At 49.3% G+C, this 22,516-nt stretch overlaps 1 protein-coding gene across 2 annotated transcripts in view; it reads right to left on the bottom strand.

The window, feature by feature from the left end:
• COBL (cordon-bleu WH2 repeat protein) overlaps window positions 1-22,516 on the bottom strand; it is a 261,810-nt gene that overhangs the window by 119,727 nt on the left and 119,567 nt on the right. For both annotated transcript variants that reach the window (XM_032874994.1, XM_032874993.1), the window contains exon 7: window positions 19,448-19,522. In XM_032874994.1, the coding sequence (XP_032730885.1) occupies window positions 19,448-19,522 (75 nt within the window). The remainder of the gene's footprint in view (window positions 1-19,447; window positions 19,523-22,516) is intronic.

Genomic DNA, 22,516 nt, shown 5'->3' with positions numbered 1-22,516 from the left:
GATAATGGAGAGAGAAAGGAACAAAGTGAACACACCCTTCATATCCTCACTTCACGAGACTTCAAACAGTGGGGAGTAAGCTTGGCCAGACCGGCTGCTGCCAGCTGGAGGGAAGTCAGATCAGAGACAAGGCTAAACACGTGCATTCACAACACCACGGATACACACTTACTGCACTCTGTGTGAAATAATCACTTGATCCTATCTCCCACGCATATCTGGGAGGAGAAGAAGAAAAGGAAAAGCAAACTCATAATTCCAGCATCTGAGTGTCCACTCAAAATGAGGTCAACGCTGTGACAACGGATTTTGCCATAGAGCTCTAATTTCAAGGAAAGAATGGTATCACTGTTTCTGCTGGCAATGCACTCCTCATCTCAGCATGGTCTCCTTGTGTTTGACTGTCACTGTGACCCTGGGCTGCTACACTGCTGGCTGGGACAACAGCATCTGCACACATTGCAATCAGTGGCCAGAACACCCCACCGCCTCGGGCTTAGTGGGGAGCTCCAGTCGCAGAGCAGCCATGAGCTACCGGGTGGCTGATGGATGCCCTTGATGTGGCCCTCAGAATGAGTTCTACCCCTCACCCATCAGCATGGTAATGCGGCCCCAGCCCCACACCATACAGCAGAGGGCACCCCCAGCTGTCCCGGCCTGAGGGCTCCCACATAATTCTGACGGACGCTCTGGGAGGGCTGGGTTTCCTTACAATCACTGTGGGGTCCACAGCACTTGCGTCTTCACTTGATTGACCAGAGGTCAGTACTATGCAGGACACCAAGTATGTCCAAGGTAAGCTCTGCTCTTTTCCATTGAGCTCAGACTGCCACGGTTTGCCTTCCTTCGCTTATGTTCTTACCCCCATCTGCACAAAGCCTGTTTACAAACACAGTGTGGCGCACGCCTGAGGAGGGAATCGTCCATCCATGCAAATAGGACTCAGTGAACTCTGGCCAGAATGTGCTTCTAGGCAAGGAAGACAAATGGGTCAACCAGTCATTGACATCTTTCTGTTTAAGATAAACTGGTGGGGTGCCTGGGTGGCTCAGTCGGTTAGGCATCTGCTTTGGGCTCCGGTCATGATCCTGGGGTTCTGGGGTCAAGCTCCACATTGAGCTTCTTGCTCGGGAGTGTGTGGGAGGGTGTCTGCTTCTATCTCTCCCTCTGCTCCTCTCCCCTGCTGCTCGTGCTCTCTCTCTCTCTCTCTCTCTCTTTCTCAAATAAATAAAATACTTTAAAAAAAGACAAATTGGTTTAAAAAAGTAAGGAGGAATAGTCATTTCTGTTCCCATTTCTCAAAACTGTCCATTCTGGCAAATATGACTAAATCTTGTGAGAACAACTGTGTAATCCCATCTACCAAAAGTCTAAAGTCAGAGTAGATCCTTTGATGTGGCTCGTGAGGCATTCAGGTACGGCTGTCGTTCGCAGATTAAGGGAAGCGTTTTGGTTACAGTGGGTGTAGTTAAAATAGCCGTTGGCAATCCTACCGGCTCATGCTCTTCTAAATTGGATCATTCACTTTTAGGACGGTGTCATCTTGGAGTTTTGATGGTGAGGAGAGCTGAAGCCTGAGAACAACTCAGGACAGCCCAGCTGCCTGGTGCTGGAATTAAATCCATTCCAGGAGCCCGGCTGCATCCCCTCTCCTTACGCCATGCTGCCCCCTCCTGAAAGGCTTGAATATCACTTTTCTCTCTTTGTAATGCCGTGTCCAAGAATCAAGTGGGAGAGATGATGCAGTCAGAGCTGCTATCCCCATCACCTCTCCTTCCAGTCCTGGGTTTGGCAGAATCCAGGGCAGGATTACATGCTGCAAACCAGATGGGGCAGACAGACCCTGCCGTCCTGCCCACACTCAGGGGACCGGCCTGGCAGAGCAGCCCAGACATGTTCTGGTGAGAGAAGAGAGGATATTCTCATTCCCATTCCAGGATGGTCCTGGGCAATGGGTGGGACAAAGTTCCCTTCCCAGGAAGGTGTTCTCCGTTTGCTTTCTCTTGTCTTCAGGGCAAGGCCATCCTGATAGACATGCCCATAGCTGAACCCCACAGCCCAAGGAAAGGGGGTGCTGGCTTCTGGTACCTGGGACTCTGGAGCTGGTTTGGAGTAAGGGCACGCCAGGAGAGATAAAGCATGCCAGCATCATGGGAACTGATCCCGTGAAGGGCGGGGGGTCGGAACTTAAGAATCCATGCTCTGTTAGGTGAGATGATGGGAACCACCCATTTTCTTGGCCATGGTCTCCACGGGAATGACTGAGGGGTGGCATTTCTTTAGAAGAAAAGCTGCAGAAGCTGTTTGGTCAGGATTGATATTTCTGCCCCCAAAATACGGGGCCTCACTTAAGTTCTCTGATGGTGCTAAGCGTCACAGCAATTCTGGGACATTTCTTCACGGGCAGGTCTCTTCTGAAAAGGAGCAAACCAAGGGCATCCCACTGGTAGGGTCTGATTTTCTCTTAACGACACTCAGTGAAGGCATGGGGGGTGAGCTCCGATCCTCTCAGCCATTGTGGCAGGACCGTCTCTAGAGCGAGACCTGTTCGCAGACACGGGAATGTGCAGAGCCTGCTGATTACTTAAAACAGGTGACTTCAGTAATGACAACTTCAGAAAGCTGGGACTTCCTGAAGAGCTCATGAATGAGAAGGAAACAAGCCCCTGTGTAGATCAAGATGTTAATAGGAGCTTCCCACACTCAGGAAGGCCGTGATCTTGGTGAAAAGCGTGCCACATGGCCCAGGGGGCTTGGGAGACGAGCTCCGGGCCAGGCGGGCCCACGTGAAAGCGCAAACACCACCCGGTACAGAGGCATGGCAGGTGTGCAGGAGGGAAGTCAGAAGTACGCTATATGGACAGTGCAGCTAGAAGGCGAGGGCCAGAGGACTGGCTACATGTGGGGCTCTGGGGAGGACCCCAGCAGAGAGTGGTGGGCAAAATTCATAGACCCACACAACGTGGATGTGTGAGATGCCTGCTGGGTCTAATGTGAGATTCCAGCTCAGGAAACTCCAACCCTGTTTTGCAGGGGAACGTTCTACTTCACATAAATGATAAAGCCTGGTAACGAAGAAAGCAAAGGTCCTCCCTTTCAAGTGTGCATGCCCGTCTCTCACCATCTGCATGGCAGCGTGCTCTGCATGCCGGCTGGGAAGTTCAGTTGGCTCCGGCTCACCAGCAGTAAGATCTCCTGCGTGGCGCCCTTGCGATAATGCATATTCCCCCAAACCGAACGAGGCCTCTCTGGAGTGGCTGTTGAGCCCATGATTCGTTCCAGGGGCCGAGTGAGGAAAGGGAACGAGAACCCGGCGCCGGCTGTCTGTGGTAAGCTGATCCTGGAGCAGAACGAAAGATGCCACACAGTGACCTGCAAACAGAAGCAAGGGGAGGGCAAACCTCTTTGCGCGACATCTGTTTCTAATGCAAGTGTCACATCGGGGAGGCCCCTCTGTAACTCCAAGGAACTGAGTCACGAGCTGGGGGAAACCAAGCGGAGGTGAATGAACCCTCAAGCAAAGCAGGAGGGTGTTTTCAAGAAGCAGGAAACACCCCGTGGTCCTGCGGTGGCTTTCTGGGTTGAGCTGACTAGCCCTCCGAGGTGTTGTTCAAAACACTCATTCTTCATCGGCACGATCATCACCGCTGCTGTCTCCATGGATCACGTTGTAGAGAGACCGGCCACGAAATTCCATGTCCGACGGGCGCCCGGGGGCTCAGTCAGTTAAGTGTCCGACTCCTGATTTCAGCTCAGGGTCATGAGATTAAGCCCCACGAGGGGCTCTGTGCTGGGCAGGGAGCCTGCTTGGGATTCTCTCTCTCCCTCTGTCCCTCCCCCCTTGTGTGCATGCACTCTCTCTTTCTCTCTCTACAAAAGCCTGTTTTCAGTCCTTGTCAACATCTAGGAGTGGGACTCTGGGTCACGTAAATATTTGATACTGAACTGACCAGGGAAACCAACACACTGTTTCCCAGGGCGGGTGTGCTCCTTTGCCTTCCCACCAGCAAGGATGAGGTTTCTAATTCTTCCACATCCCAAATATTAGTTATTGAAAGAAAGTGTGTGTGCCCGCAAGAGTGGGGCGGGGGCAGAGGGAGAATGTCAAGCAGACTCCCTGTTGAGTGCAGAGCCAGATGCGGGTCCCCTCCCCTGAGCTGGAGACCGTGGTCCCGGACACTGAGTCACGTGAGCCACTCAGATGCCCATCCTCTCCCCTCCTCCCCTCTTCCTCCTCCTTCCTGTTAAGTCACAGCCATCTCAGTGGGTGTGAGTGATATTTCACCATGCTCGGCCTTGCATTTCTCCAGCGAACCACCATGTTGAGCATCCTTTCGTGAGTTTCCTGCCCATAAGGCATCTGCTTTCGATGGCTGAGTTTTAAGAGCCATGGGTCAAGAATCAAGGTTAAGAGCCACTGTTCCAGTCTTTGCCCCCGACCGTCACAGCACATGGCCTGGCGTACGGGCATCTCATTGTTCTCTCTCGGGAGAGAGCTGCAGGGCCTCATCGCCAGCATCTTCGGGGGCTCCAACCTCCGCGGGGGCTGGTCCTTGCACGTATGGCAACCCTGCACAAGCAGCATCTACCTGAGCATGCAACCCCGCCCTGGGACATCCCCTCAGGAGAGCACAACTCAAGGCAAATGATGATGATTTTTCAGGGCAAACCTTCAATGGCTTTCATGTGACTGCAGTAAATCATTCGGAAGCTTTGGTATTTTACTACTCACAGTGCCCAGTGACTCTATCCTAGACCCGCTATCAGAGGCTCTGATGCCCCAGAGGACACTAAGCTGATCCAGTGTATGTCGTCACGGTGACAGGGAGGGGACCTCAGAGCACGCACGTCCTCAGGTGGCCCTTAGAGGTGGCCTGCAAAGTCCGCAGCAGGTTTCCTGAGGTTCTCCTTCGTGATCCTTTGTGCCTGACCTTTAGGGCTAAGATTCTGTAGTTCTTCTGACATGCATGCTGCATTATTCCGTAAAGACATTAACTTTGGTTGCAGGTAAAGAGAGAGACAGGAGAAAGATGGCTTCTGGGGACCTGCAAGTCCCAGAGCATGGGGGTGGCCTGCCCAGGGGCCCGGGGAAGCCGGGGAGTCAGAAGACCGGCCCAGAGAGCAGGTGCCGAAGTTTCCATCTGAAGGCAGGTAATGCAGAAGGGGCATCACAGGAGACCGTGGTATCGCACGCAGCCTTCCTGCTTCAAGGGGAACCAGCCAGGGGGAACACAGAGGCACGACGACAGTTACCAGCGGGATAGCTATAGCAGATCCGGAAACTGGAGACAGATCTGCGGATAGGACTGCGATCCTGAGAGGGGTGTGATGCTCTCATCTCTGTAAGGGACCCGGGCAGCTGGTGGGTCCCAGCTCCCGGTTACAGGCGGATGGGCACGGCTTCAGTGGGCAGACTCCCTGCCCTCCAGAGCCGGGGTCACAGTGGGGAGGGCAGAGGGCAGGGCGAGGCACCAGAAGGGACAGAGGATCAATTTTCATCTCTCCTTGTGGGATTCTAAGGTCACCTCCACTAGCCCTACACAGAGGTATGGCAGCTCGTCGGTTCCGCCCTCTTGTCAGTCGGGGTCCCCTCCTGAGCGCCCCCCTGGAGCCCCTTTTCCCTTCACCTTCTCCCTCAGGTGCAGCTGCCAACGAGCGGTGGCCCCGCGGTTCTCCCTAGCATGCGAGGTCTCCTTTTGGCCTCTCTCCTTCCTGGGCAACACCAACGCCCTCGGGCTTCCCACAGCTCATTCCAGAGTCTCCCCAGCTCCCTCCCCAGGAAGTCGGCCAGCCTTCCCTCCCCAGGGTCCTCAGGTGTTCTGTTCTGCACCTGTCTGAGATCTGCTCCCCCAGCAGCCCTTCCCTAACAGACCTGCGAGAGAACATCGAGTGAGGGAACCTTCCAGAGTCTCAGCAAGGTGGGACATGGGAGGGGATGACTCGGGCGAACCCACAGTCCCGGGTCCTGCAGAGAATCCCGGCCCCAACCAGCCTCTGCTGAGCAATGTCTCCCTAGGCATGGAGAGAGAGAGAGAGAGAGAGAGAGTGTGGGTGTATGTGAGAGAGTAAGTGTGTGTGTGTGTGAGAGTGTGTGAGCACGTCTGTGAATACCCTTACACACATACATCTGTACAGTAATTCAATTCTGCTACAAAAAATCTCTCAGTGTTCCCATTTTATCCCAGAAAACTCAGCCCCTATTTCTGGATCACGGTGCCATGACCCTGACACAAACCTCACCTTCCTGCATTGGGATTGGCTGTCAGGCCCTGTACGGGGTCTTCCTGGCCCCTTGAAGCAGAAGGTCTGCCTGCTGGTTTATGGAGCACACACCCCACAAAAGGGCTCTTCCCACACGCTTGGCTGCTGCTTGGCTGGTCTCTCCTCCATCCTCTGTGAGTCAGGGTGAAACACCAGGGCCTGCCGTCTCTCTTACAATTTCCACAGACGCCACAAGCACCCGAGTTCTGCGGCCCATGGTGGTGGGTCATCTCTGCCCAGAACACCACTATCTGGGTGTTTGCCCTGGAACCTCCTGTACCTGAAGGTCTTGGGCAGGTGTGTCCAAGCTCCTGGTTTCTCCCCAAGTCACACTGCCTTCCAGAGTCACGTGAGTGTGTGTGTGTGTGTGTGTGTGTGTGTGAGAGAGAGAGACACTGCGAGCCAACACCTTCCCTGCTCTGGCCACAGCTTTCTCTCTCACTATATGAGCAATGCCGATGCTGGCTGCTCCCTTTGCTGAAACGAGCAGAGAAAGCAATTCTTCTCGTTCTTGGGGTGTTTGGGGAATTTTCTATTTCACAGATTTGAGTTATTGCCAAATGCATTTCACTTATTTTTCCAGAACGTCTGGGATTATGTACACAAATGTCGTCACTTACTTCAGACCGTTCTCACATTCTTTTTCCCCTTTCATTAAAAACTCTGGCAGTTGACACCCTCTAGGGAGGGACTTCCATGCATTTTGCATGTGTGAACACGCACACACACACACACGTGCGCACACACACTCACACACATGTAACAGAATACTTATCTCTTCTGCAGACCCTCAGACACAGGAGGCAGAGAAGCGGACCCCAAACGTGTTGAGACGCAGAGAATGGTCACACCCCAGCTCCACAGGGTAACCCGACCTCAGTTGCCCAACCAGCAGGAAAGGCACAGGGCATGCGCGCATCCCACACTAAGATCAGCATCACTTGCGGACCCCAGAAATAGCTTCGCCGCGGCATTCTAGGAAGGACCCCAGTACTCAGAGCTGCCACAGACCATTAAAATTACACTTAACTGGTCATATTACTCTTCTATTGTGATTGTCCTGGACCCAAATGTTACGATTTCCTGGAGAACCCGCAGGGAGCAGGTGATTCTCAGTCTTCCAGGAGAAAGTGGAAATCTATCCTGGCCCTGGGACTCCCCCAGTGCTCTTCCCCGGGGGACCTCACGACCTGCTCGCCTGTGGCCTGTCCGTGGCTCATCTGTGGCCCATCCACGGCCGGTCCTTCCTCTGGGTGTCCAGATGCTTTAATGATCTGTGTTCTGCTTGTACATCCGTGATCTCAGGATAAACCATGCCCCAGTCAGCGGTCATGGTTTGTAACACACACACGCTACAACTAGGTCACAAAGACATAAGTAGCAGTGAAGGAAATGCTGAAATATCGTTGTGTCTGAGGGGCCAGAAGAACGTCTGGGAAGTGCTGTGGGGGCACGATATAAACCATGGGCGGACATACATGTTCTGGAACCCCTGCCAGCTGCTGATTTAAGGTGAGGAACTGAAGCGGAAGCCGTGTTACCACAAGGTACAGAGGGGCAGTCATGTCACTTATTGGGGAAGTCCTTGGATCGGCCGCCACCCCTCATACTCTCACCACGCTTGGCTCAACATTTACAGCCCAGACATTCTTGGGGTCAGACCATCCCTACCACGGCGGGGCCTCCAGGGTCTTCAGGAGGAGGCAACCGATGACCCCAACCCACGCCACAGACCCTCCCCTACGAGCACGGCTACAAAGACCTGCATGTTTACCGAGTGCTGAGGACCCCTGCCCTAGCCCTCTGGGGGTCATCACTGTTGTGTGCCTGAGTTTCCCCAGATTCCAGTGCTGTCGTCCTTGCTGGGTCCTGACCGCCACGGGGGACTCAAAGGCTCCTATGACACACGTCACATCTGCGAAGAAGCCCCCATGGCAGACAGAGGATGTGTTTTACCCACACGCCACTGACTCACCACATTAGTGGACTAGGCTTTCAAACTCGCCTCCTTGCTTCTCAGTAATAGATCACCGTTAATTTCGCTTTGTTGGCACCCATTACCATGGCTGGTAGTTATAGTCACAAGATACGGAGCAACTGATTTTCTTGTTTTTCTAAGTTTCTTGTATTCTCTTTGGTAGCTTTGATAATTATTTTTTTCTTTTTAAATTTTATTTTTTTATTTTTTCATCGTGACAGGTGCAGTCTTCACCCCCATCACCTGTTTCCCCATCCCCCACCCACCTCCCCACTGGTGACCACCAGTGTTTCCTGGTTTGTCTCTCTTTGTTCTTTCCCTCTGCTCATTTGTTTTGTTTCTTAAAATCCACATACGAGTGAGATCATATAGTACCTGGATTTCTCTGACTCATCTCATTTAGCATCACACCTTCTAGCTGATGTCATTGCAAACGGCAATTTTCAAAAAATTAGAAAATAAGGAATCACCCATATGCGTATGCTAAAACAAATGAAATCTCCCCAAATTTATTTGTACAGTGAGATTCCATCACTGAATTGATCTTTATTTGGTTAATTACTATGTCACTTACTTATTGAGATTTTGAAATTTAATTGAAAATCAATTTGCTAATTAATATTAATATTAATATTTTATAACTGGAATAGTCAGTCACTCCACTACCAAAGTGTTATTAATGAGAAACTGACACACTTAATATGTGCCATTAATTTAAAGTTGCTGGAGATCTTGCTGTTGCTTCTGTTTTCGGTTTACAGCATGTCCAGTGACTGAGTATCTCATATGCAAGGTCCTGTTCTCCTACAAAGTAAGTAAGTAAAATGGCTGCCAACGGTGAAAAGATGTGAAGCGAAACCATTTCCTGAGAGCCTCTCCCGAGCTACCATCAAGGTAGGAGCCAAGAGCTGCGGACTGGGCAAGCAGGGCCGGGGCTCTGTGGCCCCACCTTGGGGGTGGTGTCGGGGACTGCCAGCGACCCAGAAAGCCCACTCTCCTTCCTCTGACCTCGCTGCAGGTGCTGTCACCCAGGAGCCACTGATGCTACTCTTCCCGGGCTCCTGGCAGCCACCTGCAGCCTTGTCATCAAGTGCCACCAAGAAACCGTGAGTGGACAGGACATGCAGAAACTTCCTGTGAGGCCCCTACATCAGCACTCCCTCCAGCCTAGGGACGGGCGAATGACAAGGACTGTCACACACACCTGTGCTGCAGAAGCTCAGTGCTCATTCCTGTAAGGATCCCATCTTAGGGGTCTATGAGAGGAATCGGGAACTGCCAATTGAGGGGCACCTGGGCGGCTTGGTCGGTTAAGTGTCCGCCGTCAGCTCCGGTCATGATCTCGGGCCCTGGGATCGAGCCCCACAACCATCAGGCCCCCTGCTTGGCGGGGAGTCTGCTTCTTCCTCTGCCCCTTCCCCTCCAACCCCTTGCTCATGCTCTCTCTCAAGTAAGTAAATTCTATAAAATAAAATACAATAAATAAAGGAGTAACAAACTACACAGAAATCGGTTTTTGCCGGCTGTACTCATGAACATGGCACGCGTGCATATGAGCCCCTCTCGTTGCAAGCTCTGCAGTAATCGCTGCCATATAACCATATGCAATATAATAATAATAATACAATAATAATAATGATGATAATGATAGGGGTGCCTGGGTGGCTCATTCAGTGAAGCATCCGACTCCTGACTTTGGCTCGGGTCATGGTTGCAGGGTCCTAGGATCATGCCCTGTGCTGGGCTCGGCCCTTACTGCGGAGTCTGTTTAAGATTCTCTCTGTCCCTTTCCCTCTGCTCTTCCCCCCAAACTTGCACACTTTCTCTCTAAAATAAATATATAAATTTTTAAAGAAAAATAAGAGCTTCACTTGGAAATACAAAGACCGCACAGTTCATATGTACGCTTGACTTCCCTCCGTAGAGCCCGACCCCCTTCCTCATGTGTGAAGGTCGACTCAGGAGCTGGGCATCTGAGAACAGGGCAGCATCCAGACCAATGAAATGTTGACTCAGTCTCAGTGGAACCTAAACAGAGGCATGACGTCTGCTTGGGAATCCCCAAGTTCCAGGACATGAGCTGTCTGGTATCTGCTCTGTGTTCCACTACCAGGAAGGAATCCTGGTAGATGTGGGGAAAAGTTAAGATGGAAAAATCAAGAAAGTGGCACAACCTAGGAAGGGGAGCAGAGGCCACAGCGAAGGGTAAAATCCACTGTGATACGGTCGAGGACCCGTGTCGTCAGGATGGAAAAGGCCAGTGCCCACTTTGGCCAACCTGCACTCAACCGCACAGGATTCCCAGCCCACAAAGACAGATCGGTCAAGGAAATTCAAGTGCAAAGGAAAATCAAACTTTGTCTTTCTGTAAGATCACTGTATTCTCAAAGGAATCAGCTTCACCACCATCTGCGTCTAGGATTTGCTCGTATTTTTTGCGCTAAAGCTAGAAAACCATCCAGACGAGGCAGAAGTCCACTCGGCTGCAGGAAAATAAATAGCATAGACAAACCACTTGGGAAATATCACTAACTATGTGTTCTTAGAGTTCAACCAATATCCTCCGATGACATATGCACGTGTGTACATATTATATACACACATATGTAATTTATTAAAATATCCTTCAAGCCCACAATGGCAAATCTATTCTTTGCTTCCCATTTTGTTTACTCTTTTTTATCTCTGCAGAATGTCCAAACAGGGTTATTGTTCAAGCTGGTGGAAATATCTCCGTTCCTGAAGCACAGGGCCGACATTTCTGAAACACCCCTTCCTGAAGGCTGATCTCGGCATCTCCTCAGCACTCACCGGCAGGACACATCACACATATGAGGCTTCTCGTTAGAGAGTCACGCTCACAGTGCAACTACAGACCCATGGTATATGAGGCAGCAACTCTTAGCCATGAAATTACGGGAACCATTGCGATCAGGGGATGAGAAGAAACCTCTGGCCCTTCTCACCCCAGACGGAAGGTCAGATACTGAGAAGCTGGGAGATCGTGGGTGCAGTCTGTTTCCGGAAGTGCGTGTTTCCAGTCCAGAGTCAAAAACTGTCCTAGATGCACACAGGCCTGCACACACAGGCACGCAGGCCCTCCCACACCACGGGCAATCATTGACAGCCCCTGGCTCTCCCCAAACAGGCGCCCCCCACCCCCCTGGTCTTCCTGATGGACCTTGGACCAGCTCAAGGGTGGGTCCCTGCAGGGCCTGCCCCACTCTTCACAGACCTTCCTCACCCTGCAGCTGCCCCCCTGCTTTCTGATCCCACCTCTTGCCAGCGCCCGGGGCGGGGCGGGGAGGGGTTGGGGGTCTTGGTTCTCAGCAGCAGCAGCAGCAGCACTGGGGAGCTCATTAGAAATGCCAATTGCAGGCCCCACCCTGGTGGCCTGAGCCAGAATTCTTCCAAGACCCACGATGCACTTGCACCTGGAACGTGCACAGCGCCAAGCAAGGGGCTTCCCTGGTGTGTCTTCCCTGAATGCAGGGCTTGGCTTGGCTCCTCTCTGTAGCCCCAAGAGTCCTGTGGTCCCCTGCCTCTCCTAGGGCAGAGCCTCCACGAAAGTCTGCCCAGTGAGGGGCTGGGGTCTTCTCCTCCCTTGTGCTCGCTCTCCCTCCTGCCTTCCCTCTGTCCTCCCTTGTCTGTTTTTTCTCAATGTCAACTCTTCTCATTCTGTGGCTCAAGATGCAGACTTCAGAAGACAAATCACTACGTACAGGGCTAAATAATATAAAAATCACCATGCATGTGTACGGACAAATACCCATTTGCTACCTTTATTAAAAGCCCCTTCAAAGGGGCTGTGACCCTCGGGAGTGGAAGAAGGGGACGGGGTACCTTAGGGCAGCTTCATCTGCGTGTGTTGTACTTCTTAGCAACTCACAAAATGGCAGGAAGCGAATCTGGCTCCCGAGGAACATTTGCTAACGGTGGGCGGAGGACACGTGACTATTTATTTTATTCTGTGACTCTCTACAAATTGGGACTCTGCGGAAATACTTCGCGGAGCTGAAGGAGCTGAACCACCGAGCCAGGGGAGGGGAGGGGAGGGAAGCCACAGGACACAGCCCTGTTCACTACCTGTGAGTCCTGGCCAGCAGGGACATCTCCCCAGGAAGAAAAGGAAGGAATCCCGGTAGATGTGGGGAAAAGTTAAGATGGAAAAATCAAGAAAGTGGCACAACCTAGGAAGGGGAGCAGAGGCCACAGCGAAGGGTAAAATCCAGCCCAAGCTACACAAGGAGGGGGAAAGGGAGACCAGGCCTTGGGAGGCCCCCAGGCCCTCCAGTGGGAGAGCCATCCAGAGAGCATCTGATTCATGCCACCGAGGAGCTCAGCCTGCAGCAGGGCATGAGCGCAGAGCATGCTCCAGGGCAGCGACCTCACAAGGCAAACCCCTTTCAGCATCAGGAGAGAGGCGATTTGACAGATGGCAGCCCCACCTGGCCCAGCAAGTACCTGGACAAGCTGGCAAAGAAAGGCATGGAGCTCAGAGGCCAAGGGATGCCCAGGAAGAAAGCTCACTTTAACAAAAGGTGGCGTTCCCTTCTCTGTTACCAGGGACTCCAGGAGGCTGTCAAGGGCAGCAGAGCGGCCTGGGGATGCAGGTCAGCACATCATGAGTAGATGGGGGAGGCCAGAGTGCAGCCAGAGGCCAGGGAGGAGGCTGCGGGTGCTGTGACAGGTCGAGCTGGGACAATAGGCAGGACGAGGGTTCAAAGGTAAGTCGAATGCACAGACCCGGGAGGCCACAGTGTGGGCAAGCTACAGCTTTGGTTCTTTCTCAAAAGGTGGGTGGACTCCCTGGAAAGTGTGTCTAGGACCCCGGAGGATGTTCCCTGCTGGGAAGAGGAGGGGAGAGTGTCTGGGAGGGGAACACACAGAGGACTCTCTTCCGCTGAGTGAGGGGGGCACTCTGGGCAGTGCCGCGCCTTGTCGGGACCCACCTCCCAGAAGCCTCGCTCTGCCTGCTAAATGCACCAGGAGGACCTGAGGAGGCACACAGCCCCCGGAAGACCTGCACCGCGGTGATCCCCAGAGAGGAGAGTCCCATCTACTGGGAAGGGGGCAGAGAGGGTTTGAGGACGGCCCACGGGTGGTATGGGATAACGGAGAGAACAAAGGGGACACCAAGGTTTTGGTCTAAGTCCCGCAAGGACAGAGCTGCCATCTCGTGAGTTGGGACAGACGCCGAGGGCTGGGAGCTCACTTGTCTCCATGACCTGGTTTCAGAAGCAACTTAAGAGGCCACTCTCGGAACCAACGCACCTGCTGGTCACCGAGACTCTGGTCTTACACCTGCCCGTCAAAGAGCAGGGAGAAGGTCAGGAAAGCTATGAAGACAGTAGAGGAAAAGAGATACTCCTGTCTTATGGGAACACAAGGAAACTCAGTATTTTGAAAGGGACATTTTCCACCTCTCTTCCCTACGAGCATGACATTTTCAGCCAAAAGGTTAAAAATCTGTGTTTCTTCCTTTTGCTCTAAGAACCAAGTACTGGCATTAGGCAGCTCCAGTCGACTTCAGCTCTATATTCCTCTCATTCTAGGAATCCCAGGCTGCGGGCGCCCGGGTGGCTCAGGGGGTCAAGCATCTGACTCTTGGTCATGGCTCAGGTCATGCTCTCGGGGTTGTGAGACTGAGTCCTGCATCGGGCTCAACGCTCTGTGCCGGGCTGCTTGAGATTCTCTCTCTCGCCCTCCCTCCGCCCCTCCCCCTCCGCTTGTGTGTGTGCACTCTCTGTCTCTCTAAAATAAATAGAAAAGAAAGAAAGTCTCAAGAAAACACACAAAGTGATGGAAAGCTGTGCCAGGCTGTAAGCATCTATGTGATTCCCCCATCCTACTTGTAAAACTTTCCATAGGCCGCCGCTCTCTTAATTTTGAGTACAAAATGCATTAGAGAAAGGTAGAAAGCCATTGAAATAGCCCTTCAAAACTGATTTATAACCAAAATGAGTTCTAGATCACAAACACATGGCTCAGCCCTCCGGACAGATTTTCCTGCTCTCCGTTTGTGGACTTTCCAAAAAACAATCAATCAGAGGTTTTCCAAGGCCGGGCTCTGCTTGTGGAACACTGACCCCTGGTGGCAGAAACGGGTCAACACACCCTCCCCGAGTGTCTGCAAGTTCTTCCGGATCCCCTTAGAGGCTGGATTTGGGCTCAGGCATGCCAGAGTGCAAGTTCAGCATCTCCAATAAGCGGGGGACCCGGGGAAGCTGAAACTGTGGAGTTTCTTTTACAACTTCGTTTGGAATGACTTTTCCGAAAGAAGTGCTGTTTTACTGGTGGGCGTCCCTATAAACTTCTGGGCTCCCCGGTGCAGGCCCCCAACACCGCAGATGTCCCCATTAGGGCCCTCCCACCTGGTCCCCAAACACGGATTCTCCATCCATGAAAAGCAGGCACTGTAATGATGGAGGATTTCCATAACTGCCTCGACAGGGCAAGCGGTCAAAGGGCCCCAGGCAATTTTAATTTTTTTTTGTTTTTTGTTGTGTGTGTGTGTGTGTGTGTGTGTGTGTGTGTGTGTGGTTTTTCTTTCTTTCTTTGTTGTTGTTGTTGTTATTGTTGTTTGTTTCTGATTTTTGTTTTTTTAATTGAGAACACTGATTTTTGAAAGTCAGTCACCAAAAAGACTTTTTAACTTTATGGTAACGAACAGTGCAATGGTATCCAATATAGCTCACATTGATAAATTTTAAATTGGTCAAATTTATAGAATCTGGCTTTTTTTTTCTAACTAAGCCAAGGTGCCCATAAATGGTCAGTTACTACGATTCATTTATCAATTTGCCCAATGGCCCACAGTTAGTCACCAGGATGAGAACTTGGGTCACTTTCCTCCTCCATCCAAGCATTTTCCACTTTATGGGACCGATGTGGTATTCCGGGGTGTGTGGCATTTTTGCACGCACAATTACAAATTAACTCAGGTACCTCGTTCTGTCAATGTGCATGGTTTATCACTGCTGTTTATGTGATTTAGGGACAGGTCAGATGGTGGGAACAGTGGCCTGAGCACCATGTCCCCTCACCATTAATCACACCCGGGGTGACGGACCACATCCCCTCCATGTGTCTCAGGGCCCAAAAGTGAGAGATGAGGGAACTGTGTGCTATGCATGGATTCGGAAGGGAGAGTTTCTCAGAAAAATGCAAAATCCCAGGAGAACAACTTGACATCACTTGGGAGGTGATTACATTTACTGATTCAAGGACCCTTTCAGAAAACGAAGAGGATTCCTGGAATAAGCTTTGGTTTACATGAAATTACCTTTTCAGGGAAGATCTGATTACTTTGGCCATCCTCACTAGGATATTTTCTTTTAAGGATACCTGGTGGCTCAGTTGGTTGAGTGGCTGGTTCTTGATTTCAGCTCAGACCACGATTTCAGGGTCTTGTGATCAAATCCTGCATTGGGCTCCGCACTCAGTGGGGAATGTGCTTGAGATTCTCTCTCCCTCTGCCCTTTCCTCCCACTCTCTCTCTCTCTCTCTCTCAAAGAAATAAATTATTTTTTACAGGATATTTTATTTTAATGTAAATCTATTCTCTTCAGAATCTTTTTTTCTCTCTTCAGACTCCTACGATGAACTGCTCACATTTTAAGGGAAAATATACAATAGTTCCTACAGACTTTCTAGTAAGGCTCTGAACGAGCTTACTGCCATTTCAGAAGACTTCCCAGAGCATTAGGTGAGCTCTGTGACTGCTGATCCTGCAGAGTGGGCAGGGCTGTACCCACTATACAGATGGGGAAAGTGGAGACAGAGAGGTCCCCTTGCTGTGTGAGATTGAAAGCCTTGCTCTTTGACCTAAAGTCAGTGGGGTGGGCAAAATTTATAAAAACAAGAGCAGACTGTTCATAAGGAAAGTTCCATCACCAACACTCCATGCTTGGTAGACGCGAGCAAAATATCAAACATAAGTTAAGACATAATGGACATAAAGAAATTTGAGCATGAGGGGCGTGTGGATGGCTCCATCAGAGAAGTGTCTGCCTTTGGCTCAGGTCGTGATCTCAGGGGGTCTTGGGATTGAGCCTCAGGCAGGGCTCCCTGTTCAGTGGGGAGTCTGCGTCTCCCTCTGCCTCTCCCCCTGCTCCCCACCACCCCCCGCAATCAGCTGGATGTCTTCTTTGCAGAAATGTCTGTTCATGTCCTCTGCCCATTTCTTGATTGGATTACTTGTTCTTTGGGTGTTGGGTTTGATAAGTTCTTTATAGATTTTGCATACCAGGTCTTTATCTGATATGTCTTGTGAGTATCTTCTCCCATTCTGTCAGTTGTCTTTTGGTTTTGTTGACTGTTTCTTCTGCTTTTCAGTTTTTCTAATTCCATTCCCACTCCCCAACATTTGTCATTTAGATTTTTACTTTGCTGATAATATTCTCTCTTCCTTCTCTCGTTTTTGACTCAAAATTTTTTCCCTTGAAGTTAAAGTAACCAGCATTTTTTATTAATTATTTTAATTAACATATATTTTTTGTCCCCTGTCAGGGGTACAGGTCTGTGAATCGTCAGGCTTACACACTTCACAGCACTCACCATAGCACATACCCTCCCCAATGTCCATCACCCAACAAGCCTCTCTACTGCTCCCGCCACCCCCAAGCAACTCTCAGTCTGTTTTATAAGATTCTCTTATGGTTTGTCTCCCTCCCAATCCCATCTTGTTTCATTTTTTCCTTCCCTACCCCCCCAAATTCCCCACTCTGCCTCTCAAGTTCCTTATATCAGGGAGATCCTATGATAATTATCTTTATCTGATTGACTTATTTTGCTTAGCATAATACCCTCTAGTTCCATCCACGTCATTGCAAATGGTGAGATTTCATTTTCTTGATGGCTGCGTACCATTCTATTGTCTATATATATCCCACATCTTCTTTATCCATTCATCTGTTGATGGACATGTAGGTTCTTTCCATAGTTTGGCTATTTTGGGCATTGCTGCTATAAACTTTCGGGTGCACGTGCCCCTTCAGGTCGCATTTGTATCTTTAGGGTAAATACCCAGTAGTACGATTGCTGGTCATAGGGTGGCTCTATTTTCAATGTTTTGAGGAACCTCCACACTGTTTTCCAGAGTGGTTGCACCAGCTTGCATTCCCACCAACAGTGTAGGAGGGTTCCCTTTTCTCTACATCCTCGCCAACATCTGTCATTTTCTGACTTGTTAATCTTAGCCATTCTGACTGGTGTGAGGTGGTATCTCACTGTGGTTTTGGTTTGTATTTCCCTGATGCCGAGTGATGTGGAGCACTTTTTCATGTGTCTGTTGGCCATTGGATGTCTTCTTTGCGGAAATGTCTGTTCATGTCCTCTGCCCATTTCTTGATTGGATTACTTGTTCTTTGGGTGTTGGGTTTGATAAGTTCTTTATAGATTTTGCATACCAGGTCTTTATCTGATATGTCTTGTGAGTATCTTCTCCCATTCTGTCAGTTGTCTTTTGGTTTTGTTGACTGTTTCCTTTGCTTTTCAGCTTTTGATCTTGATGAAGTCCCAATAGTTCATTTTTGCCCTTGCTTCCCTTGCCTTTGGTGATGTTTCTAGAAAGAAGTTGCTGCAGCTGAGGTCGAAGAGGTTGCTGTCTGTGTTCTCCTCAAGTTAACCAGCATTTTTGGAAAGTGTTCCCTCCTCTCAATTTTCCTCTAGTACTTACATGGTTTCAATTTTTACATCTACATTTCTGTTTGCTTTTTATCTTAGTATTTACAGTGAAAATGTATATGATTTTATGCTTCTCTTTGGGCTCCTCAATGATCTCAAATCTCTGTATAAATAAGTTTATTTCTCCCCACCGATTTGACATGTTGCCTATAATAGTATATCAATTTCTGTCTTCAGTTGGCTCTGGAGTTTCTATTGGGTTTCACTCACTTCTTTGTGGTCAGTATAACACAGTCTGAATTACAGAGGCATGAGAAGCTATTTTAAAACTACCCAGGCTTATCCATCACGCTGGTCTTTCAGAGTTTTCCTAGCTAGTTATTAGTTGCTTATTTTTCCAACTAAACCTTATAACTCTCCTTTTTTTTTTTTTTTAGCTCTACAACAAAACCCAATCAACTAATAATGTTGAATCTTCACATCTAAGAATGTGGCGTGTCTTCTATGTGTACAATTCTACTTTTGTGTGTCTTTGTGGTATTTTACAATTTTCCTTAAAAATGCTTTGGATATTTCCTATGAGGTTTTTATCCGAGCTCTACCTATTTATCTATGTCATGAATGTATTTCCCTGTGTTGCACTGAGCGAAAAGAATCACACAAATAAGCAATGCCCACCACAAAATTTATGCTGCCATTCTTTGCTGTTGGAAAAGTTATAATACCTAGTGCACTGAAATAAGCAAATAGGTGTGAGTAGCCAAAGCCCTCTAATGTAATTAAATAAATTCCCACTCAAACACAAATGTAGCTTATAGAGTACATGGAATATTAGAAGACATTTTCCAATAGGTTCTGGCCAAAATCGAGACTACAATTGCAGATTGACGCATCAATGGACATTTCAAACTGTTCTCAGTTGTTTAAATATGTTTTATAGCAAAGCAAATGTCATTGCTGATGTGGTCATGGCAGGTGAAGACTTCCTTAAGATTATACAATTCAAGGGGTGCCTGGGTGGCTCAGTCAGTCAAGCGTCTGACTCTTGATTTTGGCTCAGGTCATGATCTCAGGGTTATGAGATCAAGTCCCATGCTGGGGACTGCACTGGGTATGGAGCCTGCTAAAGATCTCTCTCCCTCTCCCTCTCCCTCCACCCCTTCCCTGCTGCTCATAGACCCACTCTCTCTATCAAAAAAAAAAAAAATCATTTTGAAGTGGAGTTGCAGAGTTTAGGAACTGGTAGATTTCAGGATAGGAAAGAGGGCCATGTGGTCCTGAACCCATCAGCTGCTCCTGAACGTATGGGAGAGATTCCAGAGGGCATAAACTCAGTTAATCTAACCAAGGATCCTCCTGATCATGTTAACAGTACAGAGAAGTAGGAACTAAAACACCACACAGCTTCCAAATGTAGCATGGGCAGGTAAACGAGAAGCCATACACAATGTCGTGCCTCTGGACTGAACATACAAAACCCAAACATCTTAACTAATCTACAGTCCCATTTTCTAGAAGGTCCTGTGAAGCGGTGTGAAGCCCACCTGGTTGGCAAGAAGCAACTTCGGGTTTAGTACTCACGTTTGAGCCCCTTCCCAAAGCGGACTGTGAGGTGTCCTCATCACTGTCCACCCCGGACCGCCCGATCTGCTCAGCCTGGAACACAGACACGCAGCATGTCATCTCCAGGTCAATGTATGCCCAGGCAAAAAAGTGGCGATTGTAACAGCACAAAACCAGTGTGGTCTTCAAGGCAGCAGGCTCTGACCTGAGTGGTTTGTAATCCATGGCCACGCCCCTCAGCACAGAAACCCCAAAGCCCGGAACCAAAGTGCTCACTGATCCCAAAACCAGTTTTGAAATTCATGACTCAAGGGAGGGGTGCTCCTTTTGCTTCTTCCCAAGAGCATATATTTAGCTTAGAAAATACGTAATATGAAAACAGTAGTTTCATGAGTGTGAGCTGATGGGATTTGCTCACAAAAACAATGAATTAACTAGTTTGGGGGGAACTTTTGAGCTTTAAATTCAGTTTACCACTGCACTGTTTATACAGAAATAATTCACCAAATAATTATATATATAGAAATAATTCACCAAATGTCCCCCTATCTGTCCATAAAAGATAAACAGTAATGACATCTTGCTTGATTCTTCAAGAGGACATTTTGTGTGACAGCATGCCGGCCACCAGCTATAGCATTTGACCCCAAAATGCTAGACCCATTGTTAGGCTGGGTCTTAGGGTGATTCTTAGGTACTTTTTCAGAACCTCTGTGTTGGGGAATAAATAATGTCAAAATTGTACAAAATTATCACGTTCTGAAAATAGTAAAATAGTGAACTTTTAAAACACAAAGATATGGGCCCTCATCTACTTCAGCCAAAATGATATCCCTCAAATATATCCTCCGTTGAGATTTTACACACACACACACACACACACACACACACATTTTTTGTTTTGTTTTGTTTTGTTTTAAGAAGATATTGTAAAGACCTCCTTAGCTTTAATTGCCTTGATAATTCTCCATCCTTAGTGTTCTGTCCTCTTGAGACACTTGTGGACTATTTGGCCTCATAAGATTTTAGAAAACATGTAAATAATGATTACCTCCAAACCCTCTTAGTGTTAGTGCAAAAGAGTAGAATTCTGGACCTTTCAAACACATACAGTGTGAACGAGTGAGGAAAGCCAGGGCTCTAGAAAGACAGGCTGGTTGGAACTCAGTCACCAGACCGAGGGTCAGCTCAGAGGTACGCAGCCTTCTTTCCTGCACCTGTGAAATGAGGTGAGCAGTACGTCTCTCACCAGGCTTCTAGATTAAATGAAGTTGCATTTAGCGCATCTCAAACCATGAAGAAAAGAGAAACAAGGAAGAAGCTGATGCCCCAAACAACAAATAATCCAGCAAAGATACCACTGCGTAAGAGAGTTTTAGAGTGACATAAAGTAAGAAAGGAAGAGAGGAGGTATATTAGAAAGGAAAAATAATCCCAGCCTGCCGAGTGGGAGCCAAGATGGCAAGACAGAAGTCCCTGCACCTGTGGCATTCTCTCAGGGTCCTCCTGGGGTGGTGTCTCCCGACAAACACTCAGAAGCTGGACTGTCTCTTATCTCCCACACCTTAGGCATTCTTATTTTGCTTAAAACAAAAGCATTTCTTGATTTTTTTTTTTTTTTGGCTTTCTGGCAGTTTAAGCTCTCAAAAAGAGTTAGACACAAGAGGACTCTTGAGATCTCAGTGTGAGGAAATGGTAGGTTTTACTGTGAACTGGTGTCACCAGGATGAAGGAGGACAGTGGGGAAGTATTCCCGGCAAACTTAACCTCCCAAATTCCAGGAACTAAGAAATACAACATTGATAGAATAAAGGGAAATTCAGATGCAAAAGTCTGAATCTGTAATTTCAAAGTAAACCTGACCAGGGATAAGGGAAAGGAGGTGAGGGATAGGGAAGCGAGGGTGGGGAAAAAAGGGGGACAGGAACAACAAGGGAGAGGAGAGAAAGTTGCTGGGAGAGGAGGAGCTGGGAGGGAAGGCAAGATGGGGAGAAGGAAAGTGCAAAGGATCTACAGAGAAACATGCTGAGCACAGATTTTCAAAGGACAAGCAGAAACGTAATAATCACTAACAACAAAAAAGAGATTCACAAAACCAACATCAAAACTTCAGGACAGGCAAAGAGAAAATGAGCCGCACTGTGGCACTGTATGTGGGGAACTGTCAAAGGGTAGTTCAAGCTCCTGAGCCACACGGGGACCTTGGCTTTCACCCCTAGGGCTCTGGCCCCGGGGGGGAGGACCAGTGTTGTAGTCTGACCCACCCGGACCTAAGCCGGACCCTGAGCACAGCGCTTATTTGCATTCACTCTTCCTATCAGCAGAGGGGTGTGAACCCTCCCACCCCTCAGCCTCGGGGAGCGGGGGAAAGGAGATGCGCAGCCTGGGGCACAAGCAAGGGGCCTCTCAGCCAGTGCCAGGCTGCCCTCCCACCTGGCTTTCACCTGTACCCAGGTGGACGCTTCCACACCGAGCTGCCGGTATCAGAGCCCAGCATCTGCTGGACCGGTTTCGTCTTTTTAGTCCCACTCATCAGTAAGGAGAAACTACCAGACACTAGCAAAATACACCCTTTAGACAGATACAATAGGGGCAAGGAGCAGCCTCTTCTCTTGCTTGTGAAAAGTCATTTACGGTTTTGGGGATTTCAGAAGCTGACTGCAAAAATCCCCAGTCTCGGTCTCTGCACCGTGACCCCGCTCTGCAACATGGCATCCAAAGTACGATTTTACGATTTACTGCATAAAACCAACAAGAGCAATAAAACTAGCTTATCACGCAACATATTCCAAACCATCCTGGGAAGACCAAAGGCCACCAGAAATTTACCAGCAAAGGACGGTTCAACGACGGATGCCCTTCTCCACGAAGAGGCCCCAGGGCAGCGCGGAGAGGCCCTGCACGTTAAACAGGTTCTAAAGGTATTTCATTTGTAGGCATACGGACTGTTTTCTTTCTTACTTTCTTTTTAATCAACATAGCAGCAGCACACGCTCACTCACTCATTCATCAGTCCACAGGGTGTCTCCTGAGCTGCAGCTTCATACCAGGTACTGCGCATGCGCTGGCCCCTGAGCCCCAGCTTCA

This window comes from Lontra canadensis, unplaced genomic scaffold (genome assembly GCF_010015895.1).
Source record: "Lontra canadensis isolate GAN:19392208 unplaced genomic scaffold, GSC_riverotter_1.0 scaffold54, whole genome shotgun sequence".
NCBI lineage: Eukaryota > Metazoa > Chordata > Mammalia > Carnivora > Mustelidae > Lontra > Lontra canadensis.
The sequence above is the reverse complement of the archived record's forward strand: the minus strand, read 5'-3'. Positions and strand labels throughout refer to the sequence as shown.